The 15,811-nt window shown below is 32.4% G+C and overlaps 2 protein-coding genes across 2 annotated transcripts; one reads left to right on the plus strand and one right to left on the minus strand.

The window, feature by feature from the left end:
• Positions 1-4,001: 4,001 nt before the first annotated feature.
• Trs20 (trafficking protein particle complex subunit 2) lies at positions 4,002-6,932 on the minus strand. Its single transcript, XM_088236084.1, has 2 exons — positions 6,645-6,932; positions 4,002-4,485 (listed from the first exon to the last, which is right to left on the minus strand). The coding sequence occupies exons 1-2, from the start codon at positions 6,732-6,734 to the stop codon at positions 4,156-4,158; spliced, it is 420 nt and encodes a 139-aa protein (XP_088092210.1). The 5' UTR covers positions 6,735-6,932; the 3' UTR covers positions 4,002-4,155.
• An 85-nt stretch (positions 6,933-7,017) lies between these two features.
• LOC148275162 (uncharacterized) lies at positions 7,018-14,061 on the plus strand. The gene is made up of 2 exons (XM_088236082.1): positions 7,018-7,313; positions 13,338-14,061. Exons 1-2 carry the CDS (start codon positions 7,154-7,156, stop codon positions 13,925-13,927), a joined length of 750 nt encoding a protein of 249 aa, XP_088092208.1. The 5' UTR covers positions 7,018-7,153; the 3' UTR covers positions 13,928-14,061.
• The last annotated feature ends 1,750 nt before the right edge of the window (positions 14,062-15,811 follow it).

Below are 15,811 nucleotides of genomic sequence, written 5' to 3' on the forward strand. Positions count from 1 at the left end.
AAAATTATAAATTAGTTAGGTATTCTCCTCTCCGTATACCTTGGACCGATACGGTCAGTAATACAGACGTACTACAGAGAGCTAGAGTCAATAGAGAACAGTTGTCTAGTGTGAAGATTAGAAAGTCTCATATTTGTGTCATGTGCTAAGAGGAAATACATATTACCTCCTTTAGCTGATAATAAAGAACAAGATGGAGGGACAACGAAGAATATAAGGGAATTGGGCAGGAGTGAGGAGAGTTGAGGACCAGTTCCGAGTAGCGCAGGACAGAGATGCTTTCGTTGCAGTGATAGTCAACATCGGGGGGACCCGACAAGGCATAAGAAGAAAAGAAATATCATATGTACAGAAAATGAGAAATCAATCCAAAACTTATTCTTTGGCAATTGCTCAATTAATTTAATATTTTTAATATGCAAACAAATTATCATAGAAATTACGTTAGAGTTCTATGATCACAAATACTTTCATAGAAATGTAATCTTTAAAAAAAATGGCCAGAAATATCAATCTAAACCGAATACATAATATGAATAACAACAATATTTTTACTGTATGTTCTCTATTTCTGTTGTAATAATATTTTTTCAATGATATGGTTTTTACAAATATGTAGAAATGTTGATTTTTTAAATAAAATAAAAAACATATGCTCAGTTTCAAAAATAAACACAGAAAAATATTATATTAAATTTAATCATCCTGTTCCTACCATTAGGAGACTTAATAAATCTCTCTCTAATCTCTCTTGTCCTCTTCTTCATGACTGAGGATAGCAGTTGCACATGAATATTCTTTTTGTGGTCTACCTCCAGGTAGTCCCGCTCTGAGCAGAGCGAAGAGTATCAGTCACTGAAGACCCAGAGTATATTTAATTAAGTCACTCCATTTGGTAGATGAACAACCTCTGGAGCGTTTACCCTCCACTCTGCCCATCACAACAAGCTTTTCAAGGCTGTCTAGTTCTCTTCGTGTGATGTGTCCAAAATATTATAGGATTCGTCTGTAACATATAGTTGAGACTATTGACAGCCGATCCACATTTAATTGATACAATATGGATACATTTGTATGCATTGTCGTCGATGGAATCCAGAGCATTCTTCTCCAACACTACATTTCGAAGGCATCAATCTGTTTTCTCTCTGACACTCTCAATGTCCATGTTTCTACTCGGTATAGAAATAATGAGAAAATCAGAGTTTTGAAAAGATGAACTTTCGTATTTTTGGTAATGCTTCGATCTTTCCATATCTTGATACTACCCATTGCACCTTTAGCCATAGCGATCCGTCTTTTTATTTCTATGTCAAAACCATCAGTGTCACTGATGTTTGAGCCCAAATAGACAAAGTCATGAATTTTTTTCAAGTTAATTTAATATGTTTAGTGAAGGACGTTCATTGGCTCTATCGATCACCATTAGTTTGGTATTGCTTTGGTTGATACTCAAACCAAACTGCCAAACGTTCTCTCTCAACACGATCTAAAAGTATCTTCATCTCGGACTCACAAGTTGCCACCAGTGTTGTATCATCAGCAAATTGCAGGTTTGAGATTTTTCTGCCTCCAATACTGAAAGCAGCCACCCAGCTATCGAGGGCTTTTCTCATTTTATGATCATCATCATCACCTTTCCGCACTTAATAGTGCATTGCATTGGTACACAATCGCAGCGTATGTTTATTATTTATATGAAGGTAAGATGATCAGTCTTACACTTCAGGTACCAGTCAAGAGACTATGAAATACTCTAGTGTGAAAACACCCTTCAAAATAAATATTTCATATCAACCATGTCGGGAATTGAACCCAAGACCTCTTGCAAGGCAGGCAAACCCGCTGACCATTACACCACGAGGCCTTATTATATATTCTCCATACACGTTGAAAAGACCAGGGGAAATATACTTTCCTGGCAAATACGAGTACCATTTTGAACCAGAAAACCATCAGATAGTGCATTATCAAATCTGATCACAGCAGAACTCTTTGTATAGAGGCTATTTAATAGATGTATCAGGTGTTTGAAGATTCTCGTTTCATCCAGTGCTTTCCATAATTCGCTCCACTTGACACAATCAAAAGCCTTGCTACAGTCTACAAAGAAAATTATAACAGGTGTATTAAACTCTCTACTTTTCTCAAATATTAATTTAATAAATATTGCCATAATAATATACAAGTATAGTTCTATCCAATGGTTCTGTTATGATTCCATACTGTGTGGTACTATCAGACCTTGCTTCTACTACATTTATCCATCTTTTAATGCATGCACGCCGATTATTCTGACTTAAGATATGTCCATCTGCCGCACTCCTTTATTTTGTCGATAATGCTCAACATCAGCCAATAATGCACGGATCTCAACATTTGAGCACCCGTTGTATGTAGTTTTACCACACATTCGCCTGAAAGATCACATTTTGACAGCATTCAGCCTACTTTCATTCACTTGTTTTTCCAATTCCATACATTAGGGTAGGCTGCAGGACTCTTTTGTGAACTACTTTTTTTTAGCGTTTTTATAATTTACCAAAATATTTCAATTTTGGTGACCATTTTCAACGAGTTGTAAATAACTCACTATTAGAAAATGGAAATCAAGTTGGGGTTAAGTGGGGTTCGAACCTCGGACCTCTGATCTGTGTCTGCAACACTAGCCACAGGACCAAAACCCGATTAATTTCATTAACTTATTTCGTCTTCTCCGACAAACATTTATTTGCCAAGGTTGATTTCATTGTACCATTTACCCTGTTCCTGGCACTCACCCTCCTTTCAATATTTTTCTCAGTATTTTCATATCTTGTAAACATACTTCCCAGATACACAAAATCCACTTTTCAGGATAAATCTCATTCATAGTGATCTCACACTTGGTCATACTTTAAAAAGCATCATACTACATTCATCAGCAAATCATACCTCTTGCATACAAGAACATACACCTTTGTTACCAAGAATTGCAGATCCTCTTTGTTACCACCAAGAAGCATAGCATACAAAAAACAATTGACAGTTAATTCACCCATTTTTGCTCCCATTCTTAAACCATCTGTTCTTTTATATAATTATCAACATTTACGTTGAACAGTTGACTTGACCAGCTGGGTTTGACTCTTTGAGGAATGTCAAATGTTTATGATATAAATGGTTAGCCTAACATAATATGCTATGCTGTCATTATATAGAGACGCAATAGCCTTTATCAGATTGCCGTTCATTCCATACTTTGATAACACCTTCCGTAGTTTGACTTTGTCAACTCTATTAAATGCTTTTTGTAGATTGACAAATACCTAAAGTAAAACCTAGCATATATTGTAGTTAAATCTAGTGATTCTGAACAAGTTTGAGACATCTATATGCAGAATACCCATTGGGCACTGTTGTAATGGTTCTCATCTGTTCAGAATCCACTTCCGGGACTCTGCTATGTGCGAATATCAGCTTGAGGAGGAAGATCTAAATCATGTTTTTTTTGGATGCCCCATAAATGATTGTTATCCTGAGTTCCTATCCGACATCTCCGATATAAACGTCCTACTCTCTACTCATATTCTAACTCTCTTGTCCTGACCCAATAAACATATATTCAAAATTTCATGAAAATATGTAGTTACAAATGGTATTAAGTTGTAAATAAGTTAAATATTAGGTAAAGTGTATGTAATATTAAATACTAACACACTAACTTGTATATAGTACTAACACATGTGTAAATATTTAAATAAGTAAAATCTGAAACTCGACACTGGCTAGAACACCCCAGTTAGGGGTGAAAAGGCCAAAAAAAAAACTGAGATGAAGTAGTTAAATCTAAAATAAACTCGTGAGCTATAAAAAAAGGCAGGTTTTTAATAATATTTACTTATAATAAAGTGTTACACTAGTGTAAGTGCTTTAGTAAGTGCACTTTCAGAATATTATTGACGGCGCGGAATGAAAATCCAAATGCAAGCATAAGGTCTTCTAAAAAGTAATTTGGGTTATAAGGGTTCAATACAATCAATATTTTTATTCCAATAAATTATATTACAGAATAACAGTAAACATTGTTTTATTTAACAAGGATTTTTAGTGATTCAGAGCAAATTAATTAGTTTGAATAAAGTCCTTTGCCTTGAATCAACAAGAGAAAAAAAATCACGTTAGATATTTTTTTCCAAACATCTGCGACTTTTTCTCAAATGTTGCTGATTTGATTAGAGAGTTTTCTTTATAAAATGGGTTAAGTGAATATTTAATGTAGGCTTCGTACATGTCGTTGAAGAAATTCTTGATACCATCTTCATTCTTTACATCGTGTACCATGATGAAACGCATGTGACTGGCGGTTACAAAGGCAGAAACAAACCACTGGTTGAACTTGTCAACAGATTTGAGATACATTGTGTTCACTTTCCACATATGCTCGTCGACAAGATCTAACGCAGCATGGGCAATGAACTGGTTTAAGTGTCTATGGTCCTCTTTCTGAAACACAAAAAAACATTAAGAAAACTGTAGAAAAGTTCTCAAATGATAAATGAAAGATAATAAAGCTTATAAACATTTCCAGATAAGCACTCTAATTGTGTATTTCTTCTGGATTGACGAGATTACAAGAAATGCCTTACAATGTTGAATTTTGTAATTTATTTAAAGTTAATATTGTGAACACAGGTATAATATTTAAAAAATTATTACAAAAAACATAAACCTAATTCAGCACCAATGAAGAAGTTCAGTGGTTTTTAAATTTATTATTTTATTTGTTAATAAGACTATTAAGGTGATTCTGAACGAAAATATGAAATTAATTATCCATAGATGGCGCTTTAATATTTTTTTATTGAAAAGTGCCATTTTTACGTTTATTTTACAAAACTTGGTTTGCGGAAACTTTACACTATATTCATTGTAACAAATACCATAATATACAAAAAAATCTTTATCTTATTTTTTGTTTTGTACACCATTTTGTGAAAAGTACCTAAATAATATTGTTATGGTTTTGTTACAATGAATATAGTGTAAAGTTTCCGCAAATCAAGTTTTGTAAATTTTCCTTTGAAAATAAATGTAAAAATGGCATCTTTCAATAAAAAATGATAATGCCCCATCTATAAATGATTAGTTTCATATTTTCGTTTAGAATCACCTAAAATTAAGTCAAAAAAAATATTTTTAATTATATGTACTAATCGCATTATCAGCGCTATGATTTTTCGTATGAAGTTTTGTGTTTCTGAAATTACTCCGTGTGTGACGTCTCGAGTTCTCTTCTGCTTCTTCTCGACCAGTTCTGCCGATCGGTCCGTTGAAGTAACGTAAACCGGAAATCTTTCACAACTCTCGTATAATTGGTTGATTCACAAGAACTAGTGACGTCGTTCAAAGTATAGTAGGGCCAATTTAATAGGTCACATTTGACACTTCATCAAAATTCAACAACATAACCTTGTAAGGGCGGTAGTAATATATTATTTATTTTTTCGAATTTACAACTGCACAATTGCTTAACTTTTTTCAATTACGATTACATATTTATTGTAATAATGACAAAAGAAGGTAATTTTATGATTTACTTTCACTAATAAACCATTCTAAACATAATAAACTTTTTCTGTTCTAAACGTCGTTACAATGTTGCATCAGTGAACCCTTTTTCTTTTTAAACACTAGGGATGTTGTTACCCAAAAAAATCTAATGTTGATAGTTTTGTTAAATTATGTACATATCTTATTTTGTTCCTTAAATTTAAGATAGAAAATAATAATGGGACAGGGATTCGACTTATGATTTTGAAAATAAAATTACAGTACCTATAAGTACTTTTTCATAGCAACTGAATTCAATTGACATATATTATGTTTGAAGTCCGAATCGATTCATTCACTTTAATCGATGTTTTTAAGCAGGTTACCTCACAATGAAGCTAAAACCGACAAATGTCAAATGTGACCTATTAAATTGGCCCTACTTTAGTTCGTTTTTATTGAAATATTTTTTATTATTTTTTATACAAGAAACTTTGCAGTACAATTTAAAGCTCTAATTTTTTTTATTGCGCGTAAGAAAACAACTTCCCATAGGGCTGAACTTCCTTATTACGTACACAACACAATATACAATACAAATTTCTAACAAGGAGAAGATGTAATGAGAATACAGATGATATTAATTATGTTTATGTTGATATTGTTTTGTGTGTTTGGAGTGTGGTGTGTTAAGTGTGATATGTGGAATGTAGTATGTGGTGTGTAAATTATGGGAGTAGATTTAGTTTAGATAAAAAAGGCTAATATTATTAATATCAATGAGACTCAGCTTTCGCTCGTAGCGGAGAGAGCTGAGTCATTGAACAAGTCAAATCAAACATCTTCACATATTTTGAAAAAGAACAGATAGCTTTTCCTTATTGAGAGTTGCTGCTTTAGTGTTGTATTATTGTTGTGCAATATGTGCTAATGTGCGTAATGCAATTCACTTGTTTAGAATGTAAATAATTTATTAACCTATAAAGATTAGGCAGTTTTGGTGGAGTTGGTTACAAGTAAAATGGTAATTTATTATCTGGGTTTTCGCCCTACATTAAATTTATTGTGTTACATCGACTATTGATCATGATGGGAAAATTAAATCTGCATACCTTTACTTCTTTATTAGCAGGAGGAAATTCCATTTCAAATATAGGATTATCTAGATGCCCCACAATAACAAAATAAAATGTTCCAGCCATGGTGATCTCTGTTTAGAGAGACAATGTTATTGACCAGAACTGGTGTAATACCTAATACGTATAGATATTTTTGTCACTTTGCCATAATATATTGGTCATTGAATACAATTCTCAACCGCCTTGTTTATTGTTGCTGACACGAATCGAATATAACTTGTCAAATTTTGACATAACTTTGACATTAGACACTTAAGCTATGGTTTCTCAAATTCCCATAGATAAACATCATAATATACTAAAATGGTTTCCTCTAGCGGTCGTCATGTAGCGGTAGGCGCTGGTTTCCTCAAAGGCGTGGATTGTTAGCGGAAATCATTGCGTCAAACGGCGGTGCCGCCATTTGCAGGGCGACTGTCACAGCGGTGTAAGCTGTTTTGGAACGTTTTTTCTTGTTTAGCGGTGTACATTTTTATCTAAAAATGAGTGCAAACGTGACTTGGACAAGTGCAAGTGACGAAGTATTGATTGAATTTGTAAAAAAACATGAAGCTCTATATAATATGAAGAGCAAAGACTATAAAAAAGCCCAATTAAAACAAAATTTGTGGAGTGATATTGGAAGGACACTTGATTTATCAGGTATGTGCATTGTAAATAATAATAAAATTACATGCATAGTATAAATGTTTATTTGGTACAAGAAAAACGTTTACAATCTATTACAATGTTTTTTTCTATTTCAAAACATTCCTTACAATGATATCAATTTTTCATAGTACATTCTCAGGAATACAAAATAACAAAACACGAGCAGAGTTAACCGACTGCTAGACCGCGAGAGTTTTTGTAAGTGAAACCACAGATACTACATGACACTACAGTAAAACCCGTTTTAAGGGCGTTGCACCGTTTTCTTCTTCTTCGTGGTTTATTGGCTTTTTCATTTCACTACCGGGCTGTTCTAGCCATAGGTTCTATAGGTTAACGCATCATTACTCTGAGAGTAATACATATATTCCTACAAGTTAGTGTGACAGTATTTATTTATTTATTAACGGCCGTGGCCAATTTGTAGAAATTAATATTGATTTATTTATGGACTCATAAGTAAGTCCATTTAGTTATAATAAAATGCATTTTGTAAAAAATACACGTACGATTAAAATAAAATGCAATTGAAGAAAATTAAAACCATTACAAAAAAAAATAACAGTAGTTATCTCGAGACAAGATCCGATTTATTTTAGTTATTATTTAAATCTAGAAAGACTTAAATTAAATAGTCCAGATTTTCTCTCGAGTTTACAATGTGACACAATCGGGTCATTGGTGTATGCAAGCCATCGTTTGTGTTATGCTGATCGAGGAACAGCCATCGAATTTCGGCTTTTGTTCAAGTTTTGATCGAAACCGAAACTTATTTAAACAAGTTAAGTCACTTCTAAACGCCAAAATTAGGCGTTTGTATTGTTAAACTTTTTACCTTGCTTTCCAAACGAATTAGGTTCGTTCCCCGTCTTCCTCTTCTTCTTTATTTATTGGCTCTTTCACCTCCTTACTGGGATGTTCTAGCCAGTATCGAGTTTTTGATAAATTTACACATGTGTTAGTACTAATACAAGTTATTGTGTTAGTATTTAATATCATGTACACTATACATATCGATATATAACATATTTACAATTTGATATTATTTATAACTAGATATTTACATAAAATTTTGCATACATGTTTATTGGGTGGGGACAGGAGAGTTAGAATATGAGTAGGGAGTGGTACGTTGATATCGGAGAGGTCGAATAGGAACTCAGGATATCAATCATTTACGGGGCATCCAAAAAACACATGGTTTAAATCTTCCTCCTCAAGCTGACATTCGCACATAGCAGAGTCCCGGTCATGGATTCTAATTAGGTGAGAACCAACGTTCGCCGTCATAAATTCCACAAATAAACGATTTTGGCCAATGGATTTTATTCCGTTCCAGACCGTTTGAATACTTTTCCTATGGAGGAAGCAACCAAAGTGATATGGCAAAGGTTGGTTCAGGTGTCGCAATCTTTCTGAAATTTAGTAGTATGTACGATGAATGGAGCTCGGTCCATTCAATTGTTCATGTACATGCGGGATTGGCTTGGAGGTGTAGTGGTTGGTGGTTAAATTTTCATGTCTTCTGATATAGTAAAGTTATAGTTGCAGGAACAATTGGTCAAGAGCTAGATGATTTATGTGGAAACCTCAGTGTATCACAGTCGCTCGTTGTTAGTATAATATACATTGCGCCTTTTAGCAGAATTTCTTCAAACGTATCAACATAGATTGATGATATACATATACCGTAACAAGTATATCCTATTATCATGATATTAATATATACAAATTCGCAAAGTGTAATTCTTAGATTTGACCACGTAAGCGAAAACTAGTGGAGCATTTTCCTAGGTCTAGTACTTTTAAAACTTAATTGTGTTCATGTTTTAATTTTTTTTTATTGTTTTCAGTAAATTTTATAATGATTATTCAAACAAAAAGAAGGAAATATGTTTGTAATACTGTATTGTTTTATTGGTTAAAATAGTAGTTAATTAAATATATGTATATTTTTAAACTATTTCACTACGTGGCATGCTTTTTTATTTATTAAACAAATAGTTTAGTACATTTACTTTTACGTAACTTAAACATTGCGCTTTCAAATTTTACATTTTGGATACTTTTTTTCGATAACCTGCTCTAAAACACGAGAATCGGAGGCCCATTATATGATGTTACATACTCTAAGGATGTTACTGTTTTACACAAATAGTACAAAAGGTATTTTTTAAAATAATTTTCATTATCTTCCAGTATAAGCTTTTATCTACTGATTCGGGTCGTATTGCTAAGCTTAAGAGCGAATAGTCCGCGATAGTGGCTAGTTTCTCGGGTCAATATCTGCAAAGTAGGTACTTATGTTTTTCTGCTTATATTATTAGTACTCTGATTATTTTTTTTGCGAATTTTGTTTTTTTTCCGAAATTATTTATTTATTCGTGAATATCTATTTTGTCCCCTTCAAAGTAATTCCCACCAGATATTATACACATGTGCCAACATTATTTCCAATCCTCGAAGCACTTCAAAAATATTTTTTTGTGATCTTGTTCAGCTCCTCCTTCGATGTCGTCTTTATCTCCTCAATAGTAGCGTAGCATCGTCCTTTCATGGGCCTCTTCAGTTTTGGGAACAAGAAAAAGTCACAGGGGGCCAGAACCGCGATTCTCTAACTTTCCTTACCGATTTTAAGGAATCCTCAAGTAGGGATTTTATCCCTTGCAAAAGATGTCTTTAAAAAATTTATGATTCTCGATCTACTGTTGATAAGGAAAGATCCTTACAATTTGTGGTAAGGATAAATCCTTAATATTATATTTGGTTACTGGAAATACCGCGTTAATTGTCTATGGTTTTATGTTTTAGCCATAGAAGTAAAAAAAAACGTTTAAAAGTCAAAATTGTAGTGATTGTGGCCCTAGATATTCTAAATAAATTTTGGAACTGTTGTTCCTCCAACTGGGTTTTGACTATCTCTTAACAGCCTATAATGGGGCCTCAAAGAATTTGCTTTCTTCTAAATATCCTGTAGCCATTATTGAATTTTTTTTAATCTATAATCGTAGAATGAAAGAACAATGCATAGTTAATAATAACATGACACTGCTGTATGTCAAAAACCTATAATTGTATGCAAACTTCGATGTGGTTGACATTATTAGATTATAGTTCATTTCTTTGATAAAAAATATTTGTAAGAAAACAATCATATAAATACATAAGCGATCATTAAGTAAACTCGATGTAAAGTAAACATCTACAATAAATCAATTTTATGAGGTATTACAAGGTTTCTTTTATCAATATTTTTTTATTAATTAATTTTGTTTCTTTTTTAAAAAAACAGAGCATTAAAAAAATAAAGGATAATTACATAGCAATGAAACGAACTACATATTAACAGTAAAAATAGTAAACAAAAAAATCTGGCATGGCCTGTTCGTGGGTTTTCGAGAAATGTTTATGAATTTTTGCTCCTATAATAAATAGACAAGTGTAATATTTTTGTGTAAAATAAGAAAGATAAAAGAAAATATTCTGTAAAAGATTATAATAAAAAAATTAATTAAAAATATAAAAATAATAATTTTTGAAATACAAAGTTTGACAAAAGCATAAAACACAGTAATTATTTTACGTAGATAGTAATTTATAAGACAAAACTACAGAATAAAGTAACAAAAAATGTTGATTCACGTTTATATGCGAAATGAACTATTATAACACGTCTAGTTATATTTCAAAGATATTTATTTTTATTTTTTTTATTTTTTATTATTTTACATATTTATTACAGCAATATACAAGTAATTATTTATACAACAAATTAATTCAGTAGTAAAAGTAAGCATACATATTTTTTTATTTTTGCTGTTGGTTCATCTAAACTGCCTAACTAGGGATAGCTTCCCCGTTCTAAGGCAGTAAATTATGTATTTTATAATGATATTTAAAAGTATTTACAGTTTTATCATAATGTGTGCTTTTTCAGTCTTAAAGGTAAACAATGAATATCCAGAGAAAACATAAATAATACCAAAATCTCTATATCCTAAGTCCCAAGTCATTACTAGTAAAACAAGCAACCAGTTTACGTCCTTCTACATCGGACAACAAATTCTCTGACTCCCTCCGACCAATATGGATTAAGAATGCAGTCAACACCTTCCTCAGCCTGGCAATCCCACCACATTTCCACGAAACTGGGATAAGGTTATATACCCTCAGGCCTATATAATATTGCTGCCTTTGAGCTAAAAAAGTATTGACTCCTCTCTGTAGAATCAGATCCTTATTGGAGTGTCTAGTATTATGAACATGACAAACCCTTGCGTATTTTTCCCTGTTGAGATGGCCAACACTATTTTCTTCACTTCATCAATGTTTTCGTCTGTTGTTGACGTGCTCGGGCGTCCGGCATGCTCTTCGTCGTTCACATCTTCTCGGCCCTCTGAGAACCTTTTTTACCACCGATAAACGCTGCTTCGGTCCAAGGTAGCTTCATCATATGCCACATTTAACATTCGGAATGCTTCCGCGCACTTAATTTTGTTTTTCACACAAAATTTGATACAGATTCTTTGATTCATTTTTTGGAATAGGCAAACACCGAAAACGAACAAAAACACGTGCAAGCAGAGCAACTGTGAAAAATTAACTGAAAATTCAAAGTGGCCGAACTTGTCGGCATAAGTTAGAGCCATGATTGCCAACATAACGCCACAAAAAAAACGAAAATCGAATATACGTAACCCGCAGAAATTCTAAATTTGCGATACTTTTTGTGTATGTATACATTTATGTGTGTGCTTGTATATTATACATTTATTATTATCGATACCAACTATTGTAATTAGAAACATAATATAACGAATGAAAATTAATGCCTCAACAAGGATTTTGCCCAGTGAGGAGAGGTGTTCATAAAGAAAAGAAAAAAAAAACTAAATATTTTTATCATATTATATTTACTTTACATGTTTATATATTTAACACTTTATATACTTTATAAACACATAACGACAAGCAAATTGCTTTAAAGCAATTTCTTGCTACCTACCCAAACCGTTAAGTTTGAGAAAATTACAAGTACATGAACACATTATGGGTAATTATACATATACTTTATATACACATAACGACAAGCAAATTGCTTTAAAGCAATTTCTTGCTACCTACCCAAACCGTTAAGTTTGAGAAAATTACAAGTACATGAACACATTATGGGTAATTATACAGAAATTTGAAACAAAAATTAACTGAAAATCTACACTTTACTATGAAGCGTGAAAAGGGAAAGGAAATAAGAAGGAGAAAGGGACAACACAAACGTTTAGAAAGTGACATTTCAATCTAATTTTAAAAAGTTTAATAAAGTTCATTAAGTTATATTTTTTTTACAAAAGGTATAATAATGAGTAACACAGGAAGAAAACGAGACGAATGCCACACGAAGAACGAGGAATCCTTTTGTGCTTAGTGGGGAAGTTATATACAGCTTTTGATAAATCATTATTACTGTCTCGGGTGAGGTTCCATCAAGTTTTCGTGCAAAGCAAAAGCTTTATCTCCCACAATGACATGGGGTACAATATTATCTGTTCCAGGTAGTGCTTTTGATTCTGGTGTGTTGAATGTATTATTTTTTATATTTTCCTCTGTTTTGCTTTTTTAGTAAATACCAGCATCTTCTTTTTTACAATAGAAGCCGATATCAATAGCAGCGAATTTATAATCCGCATTAACAACTGCTAGCAAAACCACTGAGTAATACTCTTTATAATTAAAATATAATGATCTACTGCTTTTAAGAGTCTTTATCCATATATCGCTCCGACGCAGTTCGGAAATTCAATTAAAAAAAAATGGCTACTGATTTTTCGTAGTTGATTGTGTGTGGGGGATGGAATAATTAACTGAAACATTATTTTGATGATGGCTTCAGCGACTTCTCTTAATATGACACTTATTCAGAATCGGCTCACACGATACTGGAAAGCAAATGATAAAAGAGACTTTCCCGTTGCCAAATGCCTGAAATAAAAAATAAAATTATCGTTTTTTTTGCAGGTTCTGACTGCTGTAAAAGATGGGCCTACGTCAGAGATTACTATATAAGGCGTAAAGGAAAACCTGGCACCGGTATAAGTGGAGAAGCAGCACGGAAGAGGTCTGACCTCCTAATTTTCTTGGATAGGACGCCTTCCTCACAAAGGCACTCAATAACTAATGTTATAGATGAGTTCCCAGAAGATACTGAATTTGTGGAAGTTACCCAGTATGATGTTAAAGATAATATTACTTACATTCATCAAACAGATAATATTTCGAAACAAATGAATTATAACGAAAAAAATCATTTAGAAGATGAAATTGAAAGTTATACCGAGAAAGACTGCGTTGTGAAAGATACTAAAAAGATAAAAAGAGCACGCTCTGAGGAACGATTGCCAGAAACAACAGTCCAAGGAAAATCAACTTCTCAAAATGAATTGGATGAAATAGATCTTTTTTTTAAATCCATGGCGAAAATTGTGAAAAAGCTTCCTCGATATGAACAAGTTCGATTGAGGATGCAAATTTCGTCGATGGTTGGTAATGCGGAATTAAAGTGTATTCTAAACGATCCAAAACAAACCAATGATTCTCCGAAACGATAGTTTTTGTTTTTCGATGACTCCTCGTCTCCCAAATATACTAATAATCCTTTCAGACCGCCCATTCTCCGCCGCAGTACGTCACAGTTTTATTTGAATATTAGTAATAAAGTTAGGTAGTGATCACGGTCACAAAATAACGAAAACGCTTTCTAATTCAAATTCACCGAGTTTGCGTTCAATAGTAAATAATTATTCACTCAGTTCATTTCATACAAATTTAGAAATTTGGAGAGAAAGAAATTCGCGCACGGTAAAATCAATGAAAATGAACGATGTTAGTAAATGACAGAACATAATACACATAGGTATATATCGGGGGTCATAAGGGCGAAACTACAAAAAATGCTGTTTTGTGTTAAGTACTAATCTGATATCCAAACAAAATATCCTGTTAGTGACAAAAAGATGAAACTCATCTGATAAGTAGTTACCTAGATAAATATGTGTGAAACTACAAATGAAGCGTTTTGTTTAAAGTCAGAAGAATAAAACACCTTTTACATAATTTTGTTAATTTACTAATGTAAGCGCAAGTTAGGGTCATATAGACGAAAGCGTAGTTTCATATTTTTGTCTCTAAAACATTTTATGCTCTATTAACTGTATTTTTTATTTTCTTTATTTGTTACCCTTAAAAGACAGTATTATTTTTTGAAAACTGTTTATCTCAAAACTGTGTTTTTGTAGTTTCGCCCTTATGACCCTTAACCCCCGATATATATATTGACTTTGTTATGTTCTTAATATTACTATCGTTATTTTATAATTATTCCTTAATAGGAAACGTTCTGAAGTTAACATCCTTGTGAGACTTGATTTTGATTTTTACATTTTTTTTATGCCTAAAATAAGATAAGGCCTATATTAAGGTACGATTATGTATGCTTTAACTAAGTGTATTGCATAGATGACGATCCAAAACATTTATATTTTATTGTTGATGGTTGAATTTTTTTTTGTTCTCATGGATTTGTTCGTTCGGTGCTGCCAAAACGGCGAAAAGAAGTTGTAAAATGACAATATTTTATGTAGGAGAACACAATTGTTAAAAAGTCATTTATCCGTAAACTTACCGTATCTTCATTATACAGGGTGTTCTTTAAACGCTATCACATCCAAAACCACGATGATCAGTATAGGCAAGAAGACTATTAGCGTATTAAAAAATATATTTATAACAATAATAATAAAAAAAAAAAAAACAAGTGTTTACTTCTGCAGGGGAGAAGTGAGGGGAGCGCGACCGCACGGTTGTTGGCGTATCCGACTCCCCCCCCCTTTCGTGTCACCCCTGCAGAAGCAAGCAACCATTTGCTTTTTTAGATATTTTATTTTTTAAAAAAATGTTCGTTCTAAAAAATTGTTGTAATGTGCCAATATGTCTTCTTGCTCATACTGATCATCGTGGTTTCAGATGTGACAGGGTTTAATGAACACCTGTATATTTTATTCGGTATCATTAAAGCTACCGAAATATGGCAAAACATGATATGTCACTTTTTATACATTTTAAAGGAGAGAATTTTTTAAGTTTGATGCTCTAAAAAAATTTTTTCTTTATTAATTAAAATCATATCATATACATAAAATTATACATTTATACAAAGTTGTTTTGACTGTCTAACTAGGGTTATTTACCCCGTTCTAATACAGTCAAAATATAAAAATAATAATTAATATAAAGAAAATGCAACATATTAAAAAAACTGTAATAAACCATAGTGAAAAGACGTAGTTAAAAACATGGTTGAAAGTAATGAGGATCTTTAAAATTTAATCAACAAAAAAATAAAAACATTTCAAATAAGAACACGTGTTGGCCATCTAACAACCATCTTTGCATAGTTTACAAGCCGAATTCTAGCGTCAGTAGATGCTTTGAAC

Source organism: Micrasema longulum, unplaced genomic scaffold (assembly GCF_059751315.1).
Source record: "Micrasema longulum isolate JH-2025_06_02 unplaced genomic scaffold, ASM5975131v1 h1tg001498l, whole genome shotgun sequence".
NCBI classification, from domain to species: domain Eukaryota; kingdom Metazoa; phylum Arthropoda; class Insecta; order Trichoptera; family Brachycentridae; genus Micrasema; species Micrasema longulum.

Excerpts from the sequence above, each read along its gene's own strand:
- Trs20 (XM_088236084.1), bottom strand. The coding sequence starts at position 6,734 with ATGGCTGGAACATTTTATTTTGTTATTGTGGGGCATCTAGATAATCCT. Across the intron at positions 4,486-6,644 it reads CTGCTAATAAAGAAGTAAAG|AAAGAGGACCATAGACACTT; the intron begins GTATGCAGATTT and ends TTTGTGTTTCAG.
- LOC148275162 (XM_088236082.1), top strand. The coding sequence starts at position 7,154 with ATGAGTGCAAACGTGACTTGGACAAGTGCAAGTGACGAAGTATTGATT. Across the intron at positions 7,314-13,337 it reads AAGGACACTTGATTTATCAG|GTTCTGACTGCTGTAAAAGA; the intron begins GTATGTGCATTG and ends TTTTTTTTGCAG.